The following is a 17,098-nucleotide window of genomic DNA, read 5'->3' on the forward strand; positions in this document are numbered from 1 at the left end:
TTATTGCAATGTTAAAAAATATCCTAAAAATCCAATAAAATAGAACAAAGTAAAGAAATGGAAATTGTATTTATAACACACTCATGATCAAAATTTTAAGAACGGTTGAAAAATTACATGAATTTTCATGTTGGTCCGTTGGATCTTAAGAATTTTCTAAGTAGAGTTTCAAAATGCAAAAAGAAGAAATGGGAGTGAGACAAAAAAATAAAAAAAAATAAATTAAAAATTTAGTTGCAAAAATGTGGATTCAATATCATTTTCTGTCAGGTATTCACACTGTTGTGACCTTTTGATGGCAAAGGCAAAAAAGCTTTTTCTCTTTGAACTCAGTCGTATTGTTGAGTTGCATAAGCAAGGCCTCTCACAACGCAACATCACTGCTGAGGTTAGACACATTAAGACAGTCACAACATTTTGCACAGATTTGGGCTTTTAAAGGCTGTGGTCTTAAACTGATGAACAGCCTATTTCAGTTTAATTGTTGTTTTCAATAAATTGCTTACTCAAAATTTATTTATTTTTTTGGTCTCACTCCCATTTCTTCTTTTGCATTTTGAAACTTTAGAACCCTCTTAAGACCCAACAGTACAAAATGTACATTCTTGCAATTTTTCAACTGGTCTTAAAATTTTGATCAGGAGTGTTATGTCATTAGAAAACAATCCACCCAAAAAATGCACAGTAATTAGCTGTAATTCAAGAACATAATGAATTAAAAAAACTCTATTTTTCAACAGGGGCAGCAAGGTTCAGCATTCATGTGTTTAGTTGTTCATGAAGAATAGCTTCATTTGACCAGAACTAATTATGATTATAATTTATGTAAGACTAGAACCACTAGTAGGTCAAATTGACCAGCATATGAAATGCTAACCCTCTCCAGTTTTTGACTTTTTATTGTTAAATATTGATAAATCAAGTTTAAAATATGCACATGTATAGCTATAACAGCCAGTAGGTCAAATTTACCATTTACGCTTAAGCGCTGTAGTTTTTAGGCAACAAAATTTGTTTGTGCATGGTCTGAAAGATATGTTGAGCCATTTGTAACAGAGATTTTCTTATAATTTCTATTTTCACTGTCATTTTAGGTTGATTTGTACTGGCATCTTTGGAAAGTGATTAGTGTTCTTAGAGACATTTTAACCCTGTAAAGCCTGAACCATTAAATTATTGACAGAAAATTCCAGTTCTTTGAAACTGGAGCCTTTATTGGTCCTTCTGAACAACCAAACAAATTTTTTTTTCAAATTTCAATTTCCTTGTATGAGTTTCAATTTTGTATCATATTTGATACACCAGGTCTCAATTCTCTCAATTCTATTATTTTTGAATGAACAAAAACATATTATGACGTAAACATATCTAACAAATTGGTAATTCCTTTTCTAAATTGGCAAAGTTCTGCCTCCTTCCTCATTAATGACAGTCTTGTAGTGTCACTGGAAAGGCCTCTGGTGAACGAATCCCTCCCTCCTGGTGGATTATCTGTGTATTGCATGGATCTAATTGTATACATCAGGTTTTTAAAAAATATATATATCACACTGATCATGTAGAGGGCTTCAAAACTCATGTATCAAATATGATGCATTTAGCGTTATAGGGTTAACTATAAAACCAGACCAAAACAGAGGGGATGGTTAAAAACCTTCTGTTATGACTTGAAATGTTCCCTTGTCAATAGAATGACTTAAAATAATGACCTATACATTTTTTGTGAAGTACAAATGATGTAATGGGTGTGTTTGCTTGGTCTTTTTTTAGGTAAATATCAACTTCTGGCGACTCCAGCGTTAAAACTGTAAACACTGACATTCTTGATGATAAAAGCTGAACTAGAAAATCACTCAGACATTTACATACTGAGTGATGATGAATATTCATCTCACCGTGGCCTTTTTGGCGCCGGGCGTAGAACTCCTGCTTGTTCACCCGTGGCACACTTCGGTTGTTGACCGAGGGTATTAAGCTGTGAGTGGACTGAGAGACTGTGGGAAAGCCAAGCTCGGACTCTACTCACACATCGACTGGTCAATAGGGCTGACCTCGCTGCCACAAAAGGCCTTTTCATCTCCGCTCTCTAACAACAGCCAACAGCAGCACTGTGTGAGTGTGTGATACACAATACACACAAGCAATGAGATGTTTCATCCTGGTGCATTTCTTTCATTTCATTCCAATCATTTCATTTTAACTCTTAAATTGACAAGATTATACAATTGTATTCCCTGCAACCCTTGTGTGGATGAAGTAGGTTCAGATGATGAATGAATAACACAAGCAATGCAAAAATATCCACCGATTTAAACTGCTATACAAAATTATGGTCTGGTCCCAGTATAAAGATGGAGGTTCTTAATACTGTTACATCAATATTCTGTCTTATATGTTAATGTGTGCTTGTTGTTCCTCATCTAGTTTGGCCTGTGTTGTCCATTACCATCTGGTATTGTTCTTACCATCGCTGGTATGTGCTGCCCTTTACCATTAGTGCTATTGTAGTTTTTTGTTTATTTTTTTTCTTACCATTGTTGGAATGTAATTATTGCTGTTCTTTACCACTTGTGGTATTGCAGTTTTTTTGTTTTTACCATTGTTGGTATGTAAATATTTTCATGTAAGTTGACAGTTAACTGTTACCTGTGGTAACACCACCAGGAATGTACTTTGTTTCTATTTTTTTTTTTACACACATTTTGGTTATGCAATGTAAATACTGTCAAATGAATTTATTCTAATTTGGTATAGGCCTATTTTGTTCTATTTTGTCCATTGTTCTGGCTTGAAGTCGAAGGACAGGAGTGAGTATTTAAAATGTTATTATGTTAAGTTATTTGATGATGAGAATGGGGGTGGGATTAAATGAGTTTTTCTTCTTCCCACTCCTTTTTGAGTATAAATGAATGATTTTTTTCTTTTTTTTGTGTGTGTGAATTTCTTTGTATTCTATAAATGCTCGAAATAAACAATGAATGAATGAATGAATGAATGAATATAATTATATTTTCTAATGTATCTGTTACTATTTCATCAGAGGCTGTGTTTGTGTCGTCGGTTCTAGATCTTTTTGTCCATGTGTATGAGCAAATGTCTGAACAGAGTGCGTATAAGAAAGTCCTTGCTACATGCTGCATGTTTGCCACATGTTTGAGATGCACATAGCCAACATAGTGAACCTTCTGCTGGACTTGGGGCTGATGGGAGTTGTAGGAATACATAAAAAATTGAGCATTGTACTATAGTGAATTTGTCATAATATTCACAAACTTTGTTTATATGATGGAGCCATAGTATTTATATTGTGCTGCTGCAAGGACCTCACATATTTTATTTTTCATTATTTTTATGTTGTTCACTGGAAAGCAGTTGGGGGGGGGGGGGGGGGCGGCATCTGAATAGTTCAATACCTTGTTTTACACAAATCTGTAGAGCACAAGTGTCAAACATATGGCCCATGGGCTACAAATGGGTCCAATTACACTGAGATATTAACAATCAATGGTATTAAGATCTTTTTAGTTCGGGTTCCACATACAGACCAATATGATCTAAAGTAGATCCAACCAGTTGGATACTATTAAAATCATCTATAAATGATGACCTATGATTTTTTTCTCTTTGTTTTAGTGTAAAAAAGTATAATATAAAAAAAGGGTAAAATTCTATGAAACTGTTTAAACTGTTTAAACAAACTATCATTTCACACAAAATAGGAATAACCTGAACAAGTATAAACAGCTTGAAATGTCTTATGAGTAGTAAGTGCAATTTTAACAATATTCTGCCTTTCACTAAATATTTTGTGTATTTGTAGATCCACCTGATCTGTAAGTTGTAATGCACATGTGTAAATGATAAATTGAGGTATGATATTGTCAAAATTACATTTATTTTTCTTAAGAAATTTCACATTGTTCATGTTATTTACATTTTTAATGGAACTTTATAGCTGTAAATGCTTACATAATGTCATTTTATTTTTTTCACTGTTGTTATTGTACTGGTCTGGCCCCCTTCAGATCATATTAGCCTGAATGTGGCCCCTGAACTAAAATGAGTTTGACACCCCTGCTGTAGAGGAAGAGAGTATTTTCTCACTCTGTGTTTTGATACTATCTTTTTAGACGCACCATGAACAGCATGAACATACTGTACTTATGTCTTTATGTCAAAGGGACCTTGTATAAAAGCATCCTGCTGTATCTAACACACAGTATACATTACACAACAGCTGAAAAAATCATTACTTTTTGATTGATTTGACTGACTAGTTGAAAATAATCAAAAAATTATGCACAATCACATCCCGAGGTGACTTCTTTTGTCAACAAATGTCCAAAATCTAACAAAATTGAGCTTTTTGGGTATAATAAAGACAAAACACGCATACATAATATCTGTTAAACACAAGCCACTAAATTCTTGATTTAACAATGATTGAACAATGATTCAGAAAAGACTTAAATGTGTTGTCGTTTACTTATTATTTGCCTATTATTTTTCTGATGCTGGATTCATTTCGGTTTTATATGGCATGAAACAGTGGGAGTAAAGGGCAGGTTAACCCTCAGGTGTCTGGTCCTAATTTCAGAGAAAAAGAAAGGTTTGTCTTTATGATTGATTACATTTTTCAGAGTCTAAGAACTGCTTATAGAGTGAAACTATTGAATCTTAATGTTGCACTGCAATAACTGCCCTACAAGAGAGAAGAAAAATAATAAAAACGGACTAATTACTGAATGGGTCAAACAAACATTGATTAAATTTCTTAAAACTAGAATAGAAGACTGGCTACAGAACCACCATGAAAACTGTAATAGGCCAAACCATGGCTCCATAGATTATGTTGAAGTGTGGAAAACATCTTATTAACCCCCTCTACTGCCTTCAGAGGGAACAGCAATAACGGCTCCCTTAACCCATAAAGACTCAAACAGCCACTGGTGACCACAAGCATCTGCTGATCTAAAATATTCAATATCTTCTGAACCAATGAACCTATCAATCCATGTAAATAATTGGTGTAAAATGCAGTTTGTCATCTTTTCATGGTCATCAGATATGACCCATTTGGACGTTCAGAGGCTCCGTAGTGAACCTAGAAACACCATCATCAACTATAACATTAATTCACCAGTAAAACCCATGGAGTTTGATAAATGACAGTGGATGGACACACTTGGTTTATGTTCAGTTAATGGTATATTTTACTGAAAAAGTCACTTTTTCTGCAGTTTTCTCTGTTTCTGATATAATAACCCCCAACTTTAATCTGAGCTTTAATGGACATCTTAATGATCAGTGAGTTAAATATAGGAAAATACCTGATTTATACTACTAAAATACAAAATACAGAGGATAATTTTATAAATAAATGGTGATAATTCACATAAGAAAGGTTAGATATAGAGAAAATGTCATTTGGGAACTGACATAAAAGTAGCGCTGGGTCTTTATGGGTTAATGTTTTCTCATCTAATTCAGTATTTCCATTTTATGCAGCTTCATTCTTCTACACCAACACATTTAAGAGGAAAATATTATTCTTTATGGTCCACTATATTTGTATCGTTCACACAGCTAACAACTTTCCGAAATACAAAACACAATAGAGAAACTGGTAGCTATTAAATCACAACTCACTATTTTTTTGTGCTCTTTATATCACTTAATATTTAGAAGTCCATTTACCATCAAGCTTGTGGAGGTTTCTTGATCTTATCTTTGAATGAGAAGGAAAATGTAACTCCTTCCTTAAAGTTAAAAGATACGAACGGTAAAAGTAAATGTCAAACCTGTTTTTTTCTTGGTGTATCTGCTCCATCAGCTGAAATTTTTCCATGTGGGCTCTAGTTAATTAAAAAATGCCTAATTACTTTACTCAGGTAGCTGATTATTTATTTTTCTGGAAAATTTTTCACTTTTGCTCCTCACACTTAACAGAAATATCTGCACTTTCTCCTTATAGGCTTTATCTTTGATGCAATTCAGGGGAACTGTTACATTTCTTTTTTTTTTCAATATTGAATAATTTTGCATCTTGTTGTATGTTGATTTTTGTTTGCATAGATTCTAGCTAATACTGGAATTTTTCATTTTCCATCCAATATCCATGCAATTTCAACCGAAAAAGATAGACAGTAACACACAGAACAGACTACTGAAACAAGGTGAAAACTGTTGAAAACGTGAAGAAAATGTGCCAGAACTATATCAGGTATATCACTGACATTGAAAACTGGAATGAAATTAATGCTCAATCTTTCCAGTATGTTTATTTATTTTAATTTATAATAGTTTAATAGTCCTCACATTATATTAACATGACATGAGCATTTACAGAGGCTTTACTTGGATGTAAAGAAGTGGAATATGTACAGTAAAAGTGTCATTGTTTGTTCATGGTATACATCTGAATGCAGTTTTGGAAATGGGACGCGGTGTTCATTTGTGGCCTCAGAACAATTATATATATTTTTGGCAGGAAATAGCCACAAATGAAGGCCAGGACACTGAAGAGGGTGGCAAAAACCTGTGCAGCTATGGTGAAAGGGCCTCTGCTGATGAGGTAGATGGTGAAGAAGGAGATCCAGGAGATCATATACACCATGAGGCTGAAGGTGATACACTTGGCTTCGTTGTAGTTTGCAGGTAGATCTTTGCCCAAGTAGCTGAAAAAGAAGCAGAGGACGCTGAGCATAGAGACATAACCAAGCTCAATCACTGAACCAGGAGTCAGGGTGTTACTGCATTCGAGGATAATGCTATCGTCATAGAACTTAAGATCCTCAGATGGTTCAGGAGGGTTGATGGCCACACGGAGCACAGAAATGAACAATATGGTGATAGAAAACAGGAAAATGGTGAACTCTGGGCCGTGTTTTTTGGCCCACTTGTCGTAGATTGGTGGCAGCTTGGATGCAAACTTAAAAATGCAGACGACCTGAAAGGAGCGCACAGCGATGCAGGCCAGACACACAGTGAAGCTGAAGCTGAATAGAGGCTGCTTCAGGATGCAGGCCAGAGGGGACGGATGGCCAAAGTGGCACAAAGAGCTCATGGCGGCGGCGGTCAGAGCTGCCAGCATCAGGAGGCAGGTGCGGCCGCCGGCGGACTTGGCCACCGGTGTGTTCAGGTTGATCAGGAGGATGAGGGCTGAGCTGCAGGTCATGAGAAGACAACAGGCCATGAAGAAGAGCAGAGCGATGGTCAGGGGGTTGTCCCAGTCCAGCAGCAGGATGGACCGCTTCAGACAGTGCTCACTTTTTGCAGGAGCCCACTCCTCACGCTGACAGGGCTGACATGTGGTGGGCTCTGAGGAGGACAGATGAAGACCATTAGGGGAAAGGTTATGAAAGTGAACGATGGGTTATTAGATTGGGTTCCTGTTTTAACCCTTTAAACCCTAAGCCTAAAAATGTCCACCTGGACTTTTTTTTTTTTAAATCTTATTTTGACTATAAAAAGTTTAGAAAATATGCTGTGAGTGAGTCTGTTTGCCCATTTTTCTGGAGCACTTTTTATACTTCAGGGTGGGGAAGCAAAATTTACAATGAACATTTAGTTGTTTTTTCTCAGCAGGCACTACATCAATTGTTTTGAAACCAAACATATATTGATGTCATAATCATACCTAACACTATTATCCATACTTTTTCAGAAACTTTTTCCCATATGAGTAATCAGGAAAGCAAACGTCAGTGTGTGATTTGCTGAATGCACTCGTCACACCAAAGGAGATTTCAAAAATAGTTGGAGTGTCCATAAAGACTGTTTATAATGGAAAGAAGAGAATGACTATGAGCAAAACTATTACGAGAAAGTCTGGAAGATACTATTAAAGAAGAATGGGAGAAGTTGTCACCCGAATATTTGAGGAACACTTGCGCAAGTTTCAGGAAGCATGTGAAGGCAGTTATTGAGAAAGAAGGAGGACACATAGAATAAAAACATTTTCTATTATGTCAATTTTCTTGTGGCAAATAAATTCTCATGACTTTCAATAAACTAATTGGTCATACACTGTCTTTCAATCCCTGCCTCAAAATATTGTAAATTTTGCTTCCCCACCCTGTATATTTTAATTTTGCTAAAACAGCTTCTTCTCCAGCTTCTGGTACAGGTGTGAGTGAAATTACCATAATGACCCAATAAAGCCTATAAAGCCCAATGTCTCAGGTTTCAGAAACTGTTCCATATCAACCATATTCTTTACCTAGAAATCATTTTACAGGTTTGTAACATGGATATAAACTACTTCACAAATATGACTTAATGTCCCAATAATTAGTATTTGTTTTAATTTATTAAAATAAACACTGACTTCCTTTTTATTGCATATTTAGTTGGTCAAGACATATTAGAGCCTTTAGAACCATGCTGGGTCCCATGGTTTGCTATATTCTGTGCACTGTGCGTCCCCTACTGGTAAGTCTTACACGCAGCAGCTTACATGATGTGGCTTTGTGGTGATCTTTACTGATGTAGATGCTACTTTTTTGTAAAGTCCTTAGTTTTGGAGGGTAATGTTTACAGAGGACTAAATTTACAGAGTACTAATACTACACTGTGAAAATATTCCATTACGAGTAAACGTTCAGTATTCAAAACCTGACTTAAGTAAACATAGATAAAAAATTAAGTGTTATCAGCACAAAGTAGTAGCAAGATGAAAAGTAAAAGTAATCATTGTGACTCAAAGACACTATATATTGTGTTCATTAGGTCATCTTCTACATCTCCACATCTTTTGTCAACGCTTTAGAGGCACTTTTAAGGTCATCACAGCCTGACATACAGTCGTGGAAATAATTATTAGACCATCAAAAGTCATCAGAAACAATGGTTAAGCAATCAAGTACTAACTCCTGTGTGTATCATGTGACTAAAGCAGACAGAAAAGAAAACATGGAATGCCTAAAAGCACTGTTTTTGTCAGTACAATGCCATAGATATTGATGTAAGAACTGAAGTGATTTAGAAAAACATGGAAAATGGTTAGATATCAGCTCTGAAACTAAACTCTTATGAGCTGTTTTTGTTGTTATCATTATATTTGTCCAAACAAATGTATTTTTAGTTGTACCAGGCATTAAAATGAACAAGAAACTGAAGAAAACAAGGAGTGGTCTAATAATTTTTTCCGCAACTGTATGAAGACTAAACTGTTACGGACAGACTGGCAGCACCAGAGATCTATCTCACAATGGACATAAATAAGTTATAATATCCACATCCATCCAGCTCATCTCTGGGATAGATTATTGTCCCCTGCTGTAACAAAAACTGAGACTCAGTTGTACCCATACATAATATAATAATCAGTAATTCCATGATAATTACAGTCATTTCGTGACTTGAAACTGCCTTGATTTGTGTGTATGCATTGATTACTTGACAATCTATCATATAAAGTTCTATTTTGTGGTCCTCATGGTCAATATGTCATCAGTTTTAGTTTTATTGATTGTGCAATTAAGCTGATGTTTTTTTAAACTCGACCCCTAAAGGAACACTTCACCCTTCAGTTCATCACAAAACAGTCAGATCACCACAATTGGAAACATGTGTTCTCATTGGACATGAAATGAGTGAACAGTTGTGATATGAAAAAAGAAATAGGTACAACATTTTTCTCTGAAGTGTAGTGGAGTAAAAGAAAAAGTCGCATTAAAGTGAAATAGTCAAAGAAAATATGCACGTCTCAAATTTGTACTTCAGTATATACGTACTTACATTCCACTACTCAATGCCTATCAACTAGACCTGCTTAGCTGGTCTGTTTAGAGAACAAATTAGCTTTTATGTTGCCCCACTGGTGACCTTTTCACAGTAACCTTGACCATAGATTTCACTGTCATGAGTCCTGTTTGTAACTTTGACCTAAACATTGTTCTCTCAGATTTTGTTTGTCTTTTAGGTGTGTGTCCTCATTTTACCACTTCTATTGAAGAATGTTGCAGGAGGGCAGGCCTGGCAGTCAAAGCAACATGAGTGTTGTCCCATCAGCAGCTTTTTGTGTCCGGTGGGACAAGGTGGAGAACAGATGGACACTGGTACCTGGACACAACCAAAGACAGATGTAACAGATTTAACACTTTATGACAACAATGTAATAAAATCCACTTATTCAAATCAGATTATTTTACATTTCGATACAATAAGTTAATTAAAAAGTATTGAAATAAGTCTCACTGATCTGGAGGTTTCTGTCTGATGCCACTCAATCAGATCTTCATTTATTGTAAGTGTGATGGGATCTGGGCTGAAGGAACCCACCACTCTTACAGACCACTTTGTCCCCCTCCAAATCCAGGTAATGATGTCATATCCTGAGGGCGGGTCCCCGTTCTCGTCAAAGTAAACCGAGTCGTTTCCAATGGGGAACCTAACCTCCTTCAACCAGGGCAGCAGCTGAAGCACAAAGAAAATGAGGATATCAGTACCTAAAAAAACATTAAAAACATCATCCAGAAGAAGGTGCAAACTCTGTATGTGGACAAAAGAACTATTCCTCATGATCGAAAGACATCATTTATAGTGCATTATCTATTCTAAAGCTAGATGCAGTCAAATTACCTGTCAATATAAACATAAAATATCATGAAAATTGATGCAGTTATTTGTGAAACGAGCTCATACACCTGAAGGACATTATAGATTTAAATGCCTATTGCTTCCAAGGTGATATATGCAGGTACTTTGCAGATATAAAATACACAGTACTGCAGTCATTTTTTTTCATTAGAATACCTTTAGTCCAGATAGTTTGTTACCACCAGATCTGATCCAAACCATGTAGGTCTAGTCATATCATAGCAGAACCTTCACAACACACCTACTACATGACACACCCTCAAAATAGTCAGCTTTACAAAATAGAGTGTACAAAAGCACCAAACAGAACCATGTTTAAGTCATGTTTTGAAGCTAAGAGTATATATTTTGACTGTTTGGAGCCACAACTGACCATATATGGACAAATGGGTGGAGCTAAGGAAGCATCTGTATGACCATGCTAGTGTCCTTTAGCTTATTAAACAATGTGATCAGCAAAACTCCAAAGTCTTCACGAAGCAATAATTTAAGACCGCCAGCATGTTTACAAGTAACTTGAGCAACTCCTGGAAAAAAATAAGAAGTACTGAGTTAGTATTTCTAAAAAGCTTGGTTCTGTTGGAGCCATACTTTCCTGAAGCCAGCATCTAGTATTACACTTTTATGTATGTCCATGTTGGCTTCGATATCAAGTTGGTGTTGGTGCCCCTTGGTTTGCATGTGGTCAGGGTAAGGAAGAGGTTGGTGTGGGCGTGGCTTGGACAGAAGTGGGTGTGTCATGTGGTGAAGTAGACGATTGTGCATAGTTATGTAGGCTGCATCTGGAGTCTCCTCTCCCAGCTGTCCCTGTTTATTGATGAATCTGTCTTTTTCATTTTTTTTCATTCAACATCTGAAGTCCTTTTAAGGATTGACTAATACTGTTGTTAGTGTGATGAGTTCAGGCTGGTTTGTCTTTTCTGCTGGTCTCACATGTATTTCATTTTACAGTTCAGAGCTAGGTCGTATGATTAATGGCTTATGTAGCAGGGAATTAGCGCGTGAATATGCACATTAAACGGTCCGGCTCTAATAAGATAAGATAAGATAAGACAAGATAAGATAAGACAAGGTAAGACAAGATAAGACAAGATAAGACGAGATAAGATGAGATAAGACTAGACAAGATAAGATAAGATAAGATAAGATAAGATAAGATAAGATAAGATAAGATAAGATAAGATAAGACTTTATTTATCCACCTTGGGGAAATTTTAGTTAACAGCAGAAACATACAACAAGCAAGTGCAGAGAAAAAGCCCACAAATTGGTGAAAAATTAAATATGAGAGGAAAAAAAAGAAAATGTACATGCATGTTTAAATAAATATAGAACTGAAACTAAATCTAAATATTAATTACATGTTAAATTACATATTAATGAGCACAAACTTAAAATGTCAGACTGATCTGAGACCAGATGCCTGTGTTGTACTATAATTTGTGTGTAATTTGAGTGAATCACTTGTTGACATTAACTAATTCCATTTCTAGGCTAAACATTTTTAATGATTAAAACCACAACGCACTGATTTCAATGTAGTCGACCAAGGTTGTTTAGTTCCATGGAAATCCCAGCTTTTGAGTTCTTTGATGCCTCTAGCTAACATAATTTTGCAGCTCCTGGCTCAACACTGATTCTAACTCAAACTTCATGTAAGCACACGGACAGAGATACTGAGCCTTTTATTCTGTTGGTGAGTTATTTTTCTCTCACACACAGGTGAACAAGAGTGAAAACAATATGCTTTTTGCTCTCCACATGCAGAGTAATACATTCCTTTCTTCACCAAAACACAACTGACCATTTGCTCACCTGCCATGGATACACTCTCCTCTTGCTGCAAACTCCAGAATCACAGTCAAGTAACTGGTGAAGTGCATGAGCCACGGCGTACACCCCCTTATACACATTAAGAGAGGAGGCAATATCATACTGCCCCAGAGTGAAGTTTTTTCTGGCCAAAGTGAACAGATCTGTACTATGCAGACAGTCATTGTCTGGGTTTGTGGTATCATTTGAAACTTCCTGCAGTAAGCTATGTTGCACTGAAGCTTCTGTTACTTTCCTCTCAAACTCTTCAAAACCAGGTATTTTTGCAGATTTGATGGCTACACCAATCACAGTCCCGATAGTGTGGACATCTTTTATACTGGATATAAGAGCAGACGCTGACCAGTCTTCTGTCCCAATCCACACCTTCTCTGTCACATTCATCTGGATTATATAAGGGATTAGATTTTTGAGTTTGGACTTGCTGGAGAAGACCACGATGGTGTTCACGTTGCTTATCTTCACCCCCTCCACCAGCTTCCTCATAGTGGGTTCAGTTTCAGGTGTGTACGATGGGATGACCCCTTGGAAGGCGATGCAGATATCATGTTTCACTGCTTGATCGGCCAAGCTCTGCATGCCCTGCCGACCGTAAGCGTTATCGCTGCCTAAGAGAGCGATCCAGGTCCAGTTGAAACGAGCCAGGATCTGGATCATGGCTCTCACTTGGTTCTTGTCACTGGGAATTGTGCGGAAAAAGGACGGATAGGTATACTTGTTGCTCAGCATTTCATTTGATGCTTCGTAAGAGATCTACAATGAGAAAAGTGCATGTGAGGACTTATTCTGTCATGTATGCAAAAAGTACAGGTGCATTGCTCAAACATTTCAGTAATTTTACTGCTCAGTTTTTCAAAATACTCTGGGATGAAAGTGGAATTGTAGTGGAGTAGATTTTAGGAAATACTCAAGTAAAGTACAAATGTCTCAGATCTGTACCTTAAAAACAGTTTTTGTGCAAAAATTTAAGTTACATTCTACAAACACATGACTTATAGAATTGGGACCTAAACACCCACTAGTGGAAAAATACACCTGCTGCATTTATTATCTTTTTATCCTCAAATCCTATCAATACATAATAACAGTTAAGGTAAAATGCAGTTTCTCAGCTTTTCAGCACAAAAATTTTTTTTTTTAGGTATTCAGAGGCCTTGTAGTGAACATGGAAACAATGTTAAGCTCTGAATCTTTGATTCATCGATAAACCCCATGGAGTTTGACAAATGTTACCAGTTGTAGATGCTTGTTTTTATGTTCCAATGATGATATATTTTCCTGAAAATGTCACTTTTTCTTTCTTTTTGTCTTTTTTTTCTTTTGGGTTCAATGTAATAACCTACACATTTACGACAAGGTCAGTAAGATTAACCCTTGTGTGGTGTTCATATTTTTGTTATTCAGCCAGTGTTCATGGGCGTGGTAGACCTGCTGAATTTGTGGGTTTTTAATTCAACATAATCAAACAATTTTATCTTAAAATACTCAACAGATGTTTACTTCATCCCAATTACAAGTAATATAAAAAGCATATATGTTTAATATTTGCCTTTTGCCTTTGCTAGATCACATTTATGAATTAAAGAGCTAGTCGTTTTTAGTTTATTTTTAATAAAATTAAAAATATTTTTAATAAAATGTAATATAATCAAGATATGAGACAAAAAAAATTCATTAAAAAATGATTACCTTACCATGATTACCATAAAGAAGAGAAAAAAGAAAAAAAAAAACACAAGATTACCTATCATTCTTCTTTAACCCTTTGATGCATGAATTATGAGAACCTTAGTCAAGATGTTTTTTCCTGAGTGTTTTTATTCCTCTTTAGGCATAAAAAAAAGAGATTGAAATTTTTTTAATGAACCTATTTTTATGGAGTTACAAAAATGTCCACTCAGCTGGACACTATGTGTTTAATTTCTGAAGCAAAAAAACATGTATTTAAAGCACAATATCAGAGAGTGATATACTGTGTGAAAACTATGAAATAAAAACATTTTTAATGCAGTTAATCTGATGTTTTTTCACATTTTAACATACTCTAATACTAGTTATTACTCACTTCATGGAGATAATATACACAAAAAAAAACCTTTTTGTTTAAGAAAACTGTTAAGTACAGTCTAATAACAACTAGCAATTCATTTACACTCAAACATGTTACTGCAGATCAGGTTTATCAAGAACAGCAAAGTTACAGTAATAGTATGAATTGCAGTGTATGAGATGATGCAAAAGTGTCCATTGTGTTAGGTGATATGAAATTAAAACAACCAAACCCTTGAATATACAAGAGAACAACTGGAGAAGAGCTGTCCGCTGTAGTGACCACTACGCATGAAAGGGTTAAAAAAAAAAAGAACAAAGAAACCGGGTCTCACAGACCCAGACACTATACAAGGGTTAAATATAGGAAAATACCAGATTTTCACAAAAAAATGCAAAATGCAGAGGATAATGCTATGATAAATTCTGAGAAATCACTTAGGAAAGGTGAAATATGAAGAAAAATTTGGAAGTCACAACAACAATATTAAGTGTCATACTTATACCTATTAATATAACAGTCATAATGAACAAAAATCAAAACAAATGAATTTTTCTCTAATTATTTTTGTCTGAATTTAAAAGTAATATGAGGAGTATGTGACATTGTTATTATGAATACAGAAGTCGAGTTTGTAGGTTTCATCTCACCTGTGGTATCAGGTAGGCGCCCATTAAAGCAGCAGGGGTAAATGTTTTGCTGCTGCTGTCCGGTCCGATGACAGCTACAGCCCTCTGACTATCCTCCTGTCCTGCCTCTGCTCGTGCTGTAGACACATTGTGGTTCTGTTGCTCCAGCAGGTCCAGTGCGGCCAGGATCCCAGCTGGTACCGAGCAGACGTCATAGAGTTGGTAGCCCAGCTTCACTCCTGGTAACAGAGCCCGTGGACCTGTGCTGTTGTTGATTTGTTCCACTGTGAATCTCATGGCTTGCGTCAAATGGAAGCCGTGTGGGTTCACATCACCTCTAGAAAAAGAACGAGGCAAAGGGAAATGGATTTGAGAAATGCTTTGTAATTATGTGTGCGCAGAAAATCATTGAATTGGCAATGATGACAACAATTATCTATGTTTGTATGTATGTATGTATGTATGTATGTATGTATGTATGTATCTATCTATCTATCTATCTATCTATCTATTGTAACTGCAGATAAAAAGTTCCTCTGACATTAAAAATAAGCACATATTTATTCTTGCCTGACATGGACCTCAGAAGGATGTATAAATCTGTTGACTGTCCAGGACACTTACTTATTACATGGATCCAAAGCCGGTACATCATAGCTTGGGAGTTTTCCGTAGAAAACAGGAAAGAACCCAGCGATGGAGAAGTTCCCCTGAAGATACATCCCATGTCCCTTAGAGAAATAATCCAGTTCCCCGTCGGCCACCTGCAGCATCAGCCAACTGAAGGAAAGAAACGCAGCTCCACTCATACTCATACTCACCTCCACCTCAGGCTGTAGGAGTCAGTGTGGCTTCAAAGTGGATCAGGAGCTGGTTTTCATAGAGACTCAGAAGAGGGATCACTTTTACATTTTTGTTGGTCATGTTAGTGTTGAGTGAAGAGTATTTGCATGTCTGATTTGTTTGTGTGACTGTAGAATATCCGTCCCACTAAGCAATTATGTTTGTGTAACAAACCATGAAATTTCTTTACCCTTTGACAACTTATTCAGGCTCTATTGAAGGTCATAACAGGCATTCATAAAGAACTAGAGTACAAATTTTTTTAACAAGTGTTTTTTTCTTTTTTTTTTTTCTTTTCTTTCTTTCTTTTTTTTTTTTTTAATCACATTTCAGCTCACAACAATACTCAGAGAAGAAACTTGCTCAGTTCACATCCATTGTAAAAGGTTTGCAGTACTGTTGTGCAGGTTATAATACTTGGATCTCTAAATGCTTAAATATATTTTTAATGATAATTTTTGTCCAAATTTTGTTTTGTTTTCCACCCTTTATGTTCATGTTGAATTTACTATCACAAGGAATCTGATAAGATAAGATAAGATAAGATAAGATAAGATAGGAGTTAGTCACATTTATTATATCATTATTTTTCTTTTCATTAAATCTTTAGTGATTCTATTTAATATTTTTTTTCTAAGACTGTTCAACTGATTGGAAAGATTTATTATATTTAATAACTGCTCTTGTCACTAACAATAAATAGTTGACAATAAAAAGCACCGTAAAATTAAACAGGCACATCTTGTGTAAACAAAGAAACAACATAATGGTTGAGTTCTTTAACAACATACATGCTACCTTGTATATATTAAGGATATACTCAATTGTCATAAAATAAAATAAAATAAAATAAAATAAAATGAAATAAAATAAAATACAAAGTTCATCATTTACTTAATAATCATATAATGACTAGAAAAGCACTCGGAGAGAGCAGACCTCTGCCAAGGCAGATCAGTGACCCCCCCAGTCACCACCAAAATTTAATCATGTGTTCCTTGTGCCAGTATCAACATTTCCTGAAATTTTCATCCAAATCCATCCATAACTTTTTGAGTTATCTTACACACAAACAGACAGACAGACAAACAGACAAACCAGCGCCGACAAAAACATAACCTCCTTGGCGGAGGTAATTGAG

The 17,098-nt window shown here is 35.8% G+C and overlaps 1 protein-coding gene across 1 annotated transcript; it reads right to left on the reverse strand.

Moving 5' to 3' along the window:
- Positions 1 to 6,394: 6,394 nt before the first annotated feature.
- tas1r1 (taste receptor, type 1, member 1) lies at positions 6,395 to 15,923 on the reverse strand. Its single transcript, XM_030139640.1, has 6 exons — positions 15,739 to 15,923; positions 15,136 to 15,451; positions 12,418 to 13,188; positions 10,201 to 10,419; positions 9,945 to 10,065; positions 6,395 to 7,320 (listed from the first exon to the last, which is right to left on the reverse strand). The coding sequence occupies exons 1-6, from the start codon at positions 15,921 to 15,923 to the stop codon at positions 6,395 to 6,397; spliced, it is 2,538 nt and encodes an 845-aa protein (XP_029995500.1).
- Positions 15,924 to 17,098: the final 1,175 nt, after the last annotated feature.

This window comes from Sphaeramia orbicularis, chromosome 7, assembly GCF_902148855.1.
Source record: "Sphaeramia orbicularis chromosome 7, fSphaOr1.1, whole genome shotgun sequence".
NCBI lineage: Eukaryota > Metazoa > Chordata > Actinopteri > Kurtiformes > Apogonidae > Sphaeramia > Sphaeramia orbicularis.